This window comes from Mastomys coucha, unplaced genomic scaffold (genome assembly GCF_008632895.1).
Source record: "Mastomys coucha isolate ucsf_1 unplaced genomic scaffold, UCSF_Mcou_1 pScaffold20, whole genome shotgun sequence".
Taxonomy (NCBI): domain Eukaryota; kingdom Metazoa; phylum Chordata; class Mammalia; order Rodentia; family Muridae; genus Mastomys; species Mastomys coucha.
This window is the reverse complement of record NW_022196903.1, coordinates 114,454,828-114,464,192: the sequence shown is the minus strand read 5'-3', so window position 1 is coordinate 114,464,192 and position 9,365 is coordinate 114,454,828. Positions and strand designations below refer to the sequence as shown.

At 45.7% G+C, this 9,365-nt stretch overlaps 1 protein-coding gene across 2 annotated transcripts in view; it reads right to left on the bottom strand.

Annotated features, from left to right (window-relative positions):
* The window catches only part of Usp18 (ubiquitin specific peptidase 18), a 24,604-nt gene extending 16,118 nt beyond the window's left edge, over positions 1–8,486 (bottom strand). Inside the window, exons 1-3 of one of the 2 annotated variants that reach the window (XM_031383279.1) lie at positions 8,402–8,486; positions 1,322–1,577; positions 609–705 (exon numbers count right to left, since the gene is read on the bottom strand). In XM_031383279.1, the coding sequence (XP_031239139.1) occupies positions 609–705; positions 1,322–1,469 (245 nt within the window). In that variant the 5' untranslated portion in view covers positions 1,470–1,577; positions 8,402–8,486. Of the gene's footprint in view, positions 1–608; positions 706–1,321; positions 1,578–8,116; positions 8,302–8,401 lie in introns of those variants that run through there. The other variant, XM_031383277.1, reaches the window with a different exon arrangement.
* Positions 8,487–9,365: the final 879 nt, after the last annotated feature.

Below are 9,365 nucleotides of genomic sequence, written 5' to 3'. Positions count from 1 at the left end.
TCTCTCTCTCTCTCTCTCTCTCTCTCTTTATCTTTTCTGAGAGGTTTTATTTTTTAATTTTTTTTTGGTTTTTCAAAACAGGGTTTCATTGTGTAGCCCTGTCTTGGAAATCATTATAGATGAGGCTGGTCCTGAACTCACAGAAATCAACCTGCCTTTGCCTCTCAAGTGCTAAGATTAAAGGCATTGTGTGTAGGGGCTAGAAAGACGGCTCAGTTAAAAATACTGGCTGCTCTTTCACAGAACCCCTACTGGTGACTCACAGTCCCATGGGATCCAACTCCCTCCTCTGGCTTCCATGGACATGTATGTGACACACAGAGACGCATGTAGGTAACATACCCACATGCGTAAAACAATAATTTTTTAAATATATATTTTAAAAGGAGCACTAATGACCCACACGACTTGAAACCAAATAGAGGTGAGGGCCAGCATGTGTGTGTTTTTAAACTATAAACGAGGATATCCTGCTGAACAAAATACATAAGAGTTTTTCTCAGACATATCTGGAAAGGAGACTTTTGAAGTCAAAGTCACTCTGAATGAACAAACATCCTAAACCATGAGTGACATTTACACTATCAGGCAGAGCCACATAGATGTACCTCTTCAATATCATTCTGAAGTCCATGTTCATCATGAACACTTGAATCAAGGAGTTAAGGCAACATGTCTGTCCGATGTTGTGTAAACCAACCAGACCTACAACATAAAGAGGAAAAAAATACTGAAGGCAAGATGCAGCACTGAACAAAGCTCAAATGCTTGTTTCTGGGGTCTACTAAGGAGATGAAACCCAGAGAAATACCCTCCCGGACAAAAAGACTTCACCGGGGAGCTCGCGAACAATCTAGAAAGGAGCTATGGGAGCATCAGGCTTTGAAAAGTGAAATGACCGGCAAGCCTTACTAACGTACTAGAGAAAGGCGACATCACACACTGACAGTGAGCAACACAGCAGTTGCTAGAAGAGAAAGCAAAGAAACACTGAGAGCACATGTGGGGAGCTATTGCTTCCTGAGTCAGAATGGGGGTCAGCGTGGCTCAGAGAGAAGCTCCGTGTCCATCCAGTCTACAGTGAGCTCCAGGAGAATATCCCAAATCTCAGAGTCCAAACAAAGAGCTTCTATGACAGGTCAAAGCAAACGGTCTCAGGGGCGACAGATTTCAGCTCACAAATAAACAGGGCGCCTTCTTTAAACATACAAAAGTCACTAAAATTAAGCTAATGTGGAATGTGCCACTTCCAAAACAGAGAGTGCACAGAGCATTTCTATACAGTGATAAGATTATTGGGGGTGGGGGGGGCTCTAATGACCATGAGGGCGGTCCCAGGCACTGCAGAGTTCTCTAGACAACACTCTCTTCCTCTTCATGCTCGTCTCTTCCTCCAGCGCTGAGTACTGCTGAGGCTCAGCCACAACTGACTGGCAGGTTTTCCTCAGGAGCCCAAACCCCTTGCCCATGAGTGATCACACCCAAACCCCGAGGTTGGGACTGGCAGGACTGGAGGTCAGGAGTCCACAACTTCACTTCCCAGGAAGAGTCTACACAAGCCGGAGACAAAGGAACCTCTGTGGAAACACAAAACAACAGGTATCAGTAAGATGGGGGGACCATGTGGTCATGGTCTCACTGCTAGAGAAAGATGGGTCTAGACAGCTATAAACAGGAATTAATGACGAGCTGAACATTCCAACTCTTCCACCCTTTCTTTCATCCATCCTTCCTCAGCATGGATGGTCATGTCTACCACTGGCCTCTCCTTCCTGCTGGGTTCTCTGTCTTAGCAAATGGTCTGGACCCCAAAGCCGATGGTCTCCTGGCCCCTCACTCTCCATCCTTAACATCTGGAAAAGGTGTTCATTCCACTGGGTAGAGAGAGAGTGTTCATAGGCAAATCTCTTACTCTCCACATCCTTGACCCCCTGGAACATGCCTGCAGACATCTAAGGTACTTCCGGGGGAAGCTTGTCGGTCCTCAGGAAGGCTTTGTGCCACCTATGCTTTAAGCTCATCCCTTCCAGACCCAGAAGACAACTGAGTCCCTTTCATCCAAACCAGGGGTTGGTAAGCACAAGATCATATTACAAATGAGGAAATGTGAGGCCAGGCAGTGGTGGCGCACACCTTTAATCCCAGCACTTGGGAGGCAGAGGCAGGCAGATTTCTGAGTTCCAGGCCAGCCTGGTCTACAGAGTGAGTTCCAGGACAGCCAGGGCTACACAGAGAAACCTTGTCTCAAAAAACCAAAAAAAAAAAAAAAAAAAAAAAAAAAAAAAAAAAAAAAAAAAAAAAAAAAAAAAAAAAAAAAAGAGGAAATGTACTACTATGAACCCCAAACCCTTCTTATTACTTCCTTCTGACAAGACAGACATTGGCCACCTGTAAAACTCTCCCCCAAAATTCTTTGGGATTCCCAGAAGTCTCACATATGTTTGAGAACAAAAGTCCCAACTGCTGTGCCAGCCTTGCTTGCCCCTCTCTCTCTGGTGTGCTTGGGCAGCTGCAGGGCACTGCCAGACGCAGCAGCCAGCTGGACAGGGCAGGCTGGCATCTTCAGCTAGGGACACTATGAAAGTGGAAAACACCCAGTGATCCTCAGAGGCCACATGCCATTTGATTTCCCAGTTCCTTTTGAAAGGGTTTCAACTTCTGTCTGCAGCTTCCCTCTCATCCCCAGCACAGCCACAGGTCTAAGCTGAAGCTCACAATTGCATTGTTTCCTCTGTGTCTCCTTCTCTTTCACCAGAGCACGCACACGACACAAGAGTTCCTGTGTTTCTCTTTCCTCAAGGGCAAGGAAAAACAGGAGGCCCGAGAGCCCATTGGCTATGGGGCCCTAATCAGCTGGACTCAGCTAGGACTCTCTCAGTTAGATTCTTTTTGAGAGAAAGGCTGGTATTAGGGGTCTTCCTTGATTTCCTTCCATCTTATTCATTGAGGCAGAGTCTCTCAAGTGAACCTATAGTTGACCCAATACTGTCTGGTCTAGCTACCCAGCTTACTCCAGGGATTCCCTGTTCCCCAACCCGTTAAGCACTAGAATTTCAGGGAGACCACCATACCCACCTAACAGCTACACAGGTGTAGGGATCCCAACTCCTGTCCCCACTCTCGCACTGCCCCCATTTACCCTAGTGTATAAATTCTCCTTCCTGTCTGAGAGTGGCTTTGTGCTCACGAATGCAGGTACTGTTGGAGACCAGAAGAGGGCGCCAGATTCCCCCGGAGCTTGAATCACAGGGTTTGGTTAGCTGCCCTAATCAAAACTCTGGTCCTCTCAAAGAGCAGTATGCACTCTTGAGTCCTCCCTCGGCCACCTTGCCAGCACCAAAAACGTAACATTCTCAATGCATGTCTTGCACCAGTTTACAATCTGTAAAAGGAGCCAGTCAGAACTCGGTGGCTAAATGAGTAACTAAGTCTGGTTGTGTTTATAAGGGTACATTTCATGGAACAAGTCAGACGGTAGCCAAGTTTACTAAAACAAGAGGGTGTAGGTGCTAAGGGTTTCAAGCCAAGCATGTTGCTAAACACCAGTAATGCCAGCACTTGCGAGGCTGAGGGAAAGGGATAATAAGTTTGGGGCAGCCTGGGCTACAGAATGAGACCTTATTGAATCTTGATGCAAAGAGTAAGGTTGTATGGGTGGTGGGGGAAAGCTGGGTTTCTGGGGAAAGGGGATCTGGGTAAGTTCTGCAGAGCATTTTAAGAAGATTTGCATAAGTGAATTTGCATAGGCAACTCCAAACAGAAAATGGAAGGAAATACAAACACTCAAGAAGTAAGCTACCAGTCATGGCAACGCAAAGTGACACCATGATATGATATCATTTTACACTATCCTTTTGGGAACAGTCAGTAATTCTGACAGAATCTGATCACCACACACGACAAATGTGCTGAATTGAGAAGCCATGCGATATGCCTTTGATTATAAGAACCCAGATGAGGAGGCTGTGTTGAGGAAAGATGTTACTCTGTAGCCAAGACTTGCCTCAGCCTCTTGAGTACCAGAATGGCAGGAAGCAAGGCCACCACACCCAGGAGGAATTGGTACGATTCCTATGTGTCAATTAAAAATAAAATACATATTTAAAACTTTTACTGAGCTAAGCATTGGAGGGGGATGGGTAAATAGGATTTTTTTTTTCTTTTTAAACTTTAGTAACATGTGTGTGCACACACACACATGGATATGTGCCACCGCACATATGCAGAAACCAGAAGACAACTCAACTGTGTGGGTTCTGTCTGGGGATTGAACCCAGGGCCCCAAGAATGTGCAGCACGTACCTTTACTAGCTGAGCTAGCTTGCTGGACCTAAACATGATTTTTAAAGATTAGAAGTTTTTGTTGTGATTTTTTTTATCATGTGTGTGTATGTGTGTGTGTGTGTGTGTGTGTGTGTGTGTGTGTGTGTGTGTGTGTGCATGAATTCCATGGCTCACAAATGGAGGTCAGAAGGCAACCTGTTAGTCAGCCATCTCCCTCCACATAAGCCCTAGGAATCAAACTGAGGTTGTCAGGCTTAGCAGCAAATGCCTTTACCCAGTGCCATCCCATGCCAGCCTCCCAAATAGGATTTTATATGCTACTATGAGATAGGAATAAAAAGGCCCAAATCAACTGAGGAAAAATTTTGATATCATCATCTTTTAAACTGAAATCAAATGCCAAATTTTCAAGAGCTCTCTCCCTTCCTTTCTCTCTCTCTCTCTCTCTCTCTCTCTCTCTCTCTCTCTCTCTCTCTCTCTCTCTGTTAGCTAGTTTGTTTGCAGTGCTGGAGATGAATCTAGGCCCTCTCTAGTGCTAGGCAAATGATCTACACTGAACTACATCTAAACCCTGTAAGGAAATTCTCCAGTGTGTCCTTAGAGACATGTGAAACATGATCATATCAGCACTGCTTGTATTATACAGACCACAGGTATCTCGCACTCACCAATGGATGTGGATAGGCTACAGCACATGTCACGGCAGGACAGGTATCGCACATTCATCAATGGATGTGGATAGGCTACAGCACATGTCACAGCAGGACAGGTATCGAGCATTCACCAATGGATGTGGATAGGCTACAGCACATGTCACAGCAGGCTGAATCTTACAGGCGAAATATTTACTCAAGGGAGCTAGGGAGATGACCTAGCCTGAAGAGCCGCTCTTACAGAGAACCCAGGGCCCACATGGCAACTCAGAATTCTAGCTCTAGAGGCTCTGATGCGCTGCTCTGTGCGATGCACACACACACACACACACACACACACACACACACACACATGCAGGCAAACCCTGGGGCACATAAATCAAAAGTAAGTAAATCTATTAAAAATGAAATGTCTGCTCAAAACAGCCAATCTCAGGACTGGGGAGATGGCTCAATCTGCAAAGTGTTTGCTTGGTAGTCTGATCCCCCAGAATTCACAGATGTGCACATCTGTATGTAGTCTCCAGGATAAGACAGATGTGCACATCTGTATGTAGTCTCCAGAACAAGAGATCCTGTCTCAAAATACAAGGTAGATAGCTACTGAGGGACTACACTGAAGGTGACCTCTGGCCTTCATGCATACATCCATATAGATAGACAGACATACACATACACACACACAAATATTCATACACACACTCACACACATCACTACCACCACCAGGAGAAAAATTCAGAAAACATTATTTCATTCCTTACTATAGATTCAAACTTAATGTCAGTGGAAAATTGTCAATACATGTGTATGGTAAAAAAAAATTCTAAATAGAAAATAAAAATCAAGTTTAGGTAACTATTTTGGAGGGAGGCAAGGGCATGAGGCTGGAGGAAGGTGGGTTGTTACTTGGAGGCAGTTTGTTTTGGTAGCAGAACAAATACATGAGGTTTATTTTACTACTAATCAGTTCATTATTTGGAACTCAGAGTTAAAGGGTAATGAACTGACGGACAGACAGATGGAAGCTTCTTCGCCCTGAGGGAAGCAGCTCTCACTGGGCAGAGCACACGTACAGCTCACACTTGGGTAGCAGAGCCAGTGCACGGAGGGCAGGCAGGTAGCAGAGCATCATGAGGAAGGAAATGGAGATGTACGATGTACGGGCAAGTGGGCAGACAGGATGAGGCTGAACCAGGCATACAGCTGCCAGCCAGCGCAGAGGACGCTGCATTCCCAAACCCTCCCACTGATTCGAGGCAAGCTGGCTCCAAAGCAGAAGCCTAGCTCCATCCTTGCTGAAGCTTGCAATGAGGGGAGATGGTGGGGAAAAAACCGCCGTAGGTCAGGGAATCAACAAGGATCTTGAGAGAAAGAGCTAGCGAGCCAGTGACACGATATAGGAATTCTGAGTGATGAGTCTCTCCCTGGCTGTTCATTCACCTTCAGGGTCTGGGGAGAACAGTTCCCAGATATAAATGACCGATAAAAGTCACAATGCCAGCAATACCCAAGCAGCCTCGTCTTCAAACCTTCTGAGACAAGCCCTAGTAACGCGGTCCACTGGCCTCAAATTTTTGCACACATATGTTTTGAATAGGGTCTCACTATGTAGCTTAGGCTAGCCTCAGATTCTCAGCAGAACTCCTCCTGCCTCAGCCCCTCCAATGCAGTAATTACAAATGTGAGCTGAGCCACCACATCCAAACTCTAATGCCCCTGCTTCATTCAGCCTCCCTAGGGCTAAAATCCCTGGGATTTCTAAAGGTATGAACCACTGCTCTGGGCGTTGACCTCGTCCTTAACGATCTGCTCTGCTCGGATTTTATGAGCAATGGGAGCATAACGGGCAAAATCAGATCTTTCCAGAGGAAAGCCAGACTAACAGAGTGCTTGGGGCTCCTCTGGGCCGTGTGGGGTGCTATGATTGGTGTTCTTTGTAGCCTGCCCTTAGACATATCCTCAACCTGAAGATCCTCATACACCTTTCCAGTGCCCATGGGGGCTCTGGCCACAGACCAGTCACATGACACACTCAACTGGGAGACAATGTGAGTTTTCTCCCTTATAAACATAATGTTTCGTAAACGTGCCAAGACCATGAAGCATAGTTTTCCAGAGTGAAGAGAAAAAAAGAGAGAGAGAGAGAAAGAGAGAAAGGAAAAAAAAGGAAAAAGCTCTCTTTTTTAAATCCTCTGCTAGTGCCCAGTGAGTCAGGAGCGAGCCGCACACCTCACCACCAGAGTCAGGAGCGAGCCACACACCTCACCACCACCCCCAGACCACTTTCTGCCCAGTTTGTTCTTATGAACAAAGGAGGTGGCGGTATCCAAGCACACAAAGGACACTTCACAGGAAACATTCTAAAATGTTCTGAGATATTTGCCTCACTTTGAGTCAATTCTAAGGTATAGACTACCTAAAATACTAAGTATGAAATTAAGTTGTAACTTTGAAACACCACAAACTTGGACTTCCAAGGGAGTTGGGGTTGTTTTGTTTTGTTTTGTTGTTTTATGCTTAAAAGCATATTTAGCTTTCTTCACGGAAGATGAAAACCAGGCCAGGGAACAGGTCTAAAACACCCTGACTTAGGATATTTGACAAAAATCTCTCCAGTTTCTCAGTCCACTGATTTCTATTTTAGGAGTTTCTCCTAAAGTGTGATTGAGTATTTGCACAAGGGCATAAAAAGTGATACTTGTTGATAACACACCTATACCAGGAAAATATAGGATATAACCTAAATGTCCATGAGTTATTTAAATAAATCTGCACTTCTCATACGAAGTATCAGTTAAAATACTGGCCTGGAAAGGCACCCAACAAGAAGCAAGATACAAACAATGTTAAAGATATGCATTAAGAAGGTTTCTGATAAAGTATACATAAAAATGATACTGCATTGCAAGTTAAGAGAAACATCTCTACACATCTGTCTGCATTGTTTGAAATTTTAACAAGCCACTTTGGTCATTTTTTTTTAATTAAACATAAATCACGACTACAATCTGAATAATAAATGCACTTGGGAAGCAAATCCATTGGCCCAGTATATATACATGCCAAGAATACAGACCGCCACTATTTGCGTAGCCCAAGGAAATTCTTTATCATCTGGAGATGTATAATCAAAGCTCTGGCGGATGAAGGATACTTTCAAAGTTAGCCCCAAACTTGCCTCAAAAGCGGAGTCAAGCCCAAGAGCGAAGAGAAGACCGAGCGGGATCTGCAAGGAGCTCCAGAGGAGGACGTGGCACCGCGGAGCAGAGCAGTCTTGCGGCTTCCCAGCCTAGCAGCTCAGGAGTGTCTGCTGTCCCCTGGGCACAGCCGCCTGCAGCTCCGCCCTGGCACTGCTGGCCAAGCCTTCTGCACGCCCGGCCACACCCCCCTCACCGCTAAGCTTTCGTTTTCCCCTAGATCCAAAGGAAAGCGAAACTCAGGCTGCTTGGGAGGGCGGGCTTACAGGAGGAATGGGTATGTGCACCCCCAAGGAACCCACAGTCGTCAGCACCAGGAGGATCACAGCGTACTCGCAAGACCTGGCCCGGTGACTCCTGGATCCGCGCTCTTTTTTATCTGCAATTTTAAGATTGGAAATACCGTTGCTGTACCTTCGGCTCTGAGAGCCAGCAGCAGATAACCAGCTGTCCCCAGGGGGTAAGGAGATAGCGAGGGTAACATTTACTGCATCTCTGTTAATTGCCAGACTCATCGTTAAACACTGAAAATAATTTTATCTACACAGTGTTCTTTTGTGCCTCTACGTTTAATCCCAATTCTATAGGATAAAATGTTAGATTTTTATTTTATCAAAGAGTTTATGCCTAACTCAGGGCAGCGACAAATCGCTAAGTGCTGAAAGCAATATTCTGACAGGACCTCTGACCAGTCCCACCCTTTGCGGGGAAATAGCAGACCACTGCAATTAGCAGACTAGGTGGCCATGAAGGGACAGACATCTGGGGACACAGCCTAGCCGAGCCTGCTTGGAAGGCTCTGGGGTGCTCACACATGAAATGCTTGCTAGCTCTTTACAGATGTATCTTGTGTATACAGGCTACGGGGGGAGGGGGTGGAGGGATCTGTTAGCTGCTGGGCTAGTCGGAATGAGGTTTCCACATATGCTTGTTCTGAGAGGGGTCCCCCACTCCCCATCCCCAGCACTGGACAAGTGACAGAGAGATGCCCCTAATCCAAAGCTACCAGGACTTTATGAAATCTGGCAAGTCTATATTTTGTTTTGCTGTTGTAATTCAACATAAGATATGCAAATAAATATGTCTGCCTGCCTATAGTGTGTGTGTGTGTGTGTGTGTGTGTGTGTGTGTGTGTGTGCGCGCGCGCGTGCGTGAAGCATGAGCTATACAAAGTTGTTGATAATAAGAAAAGATTTCCATGTTTGGTAATAAAAAGTTCTCAGGTCCTCA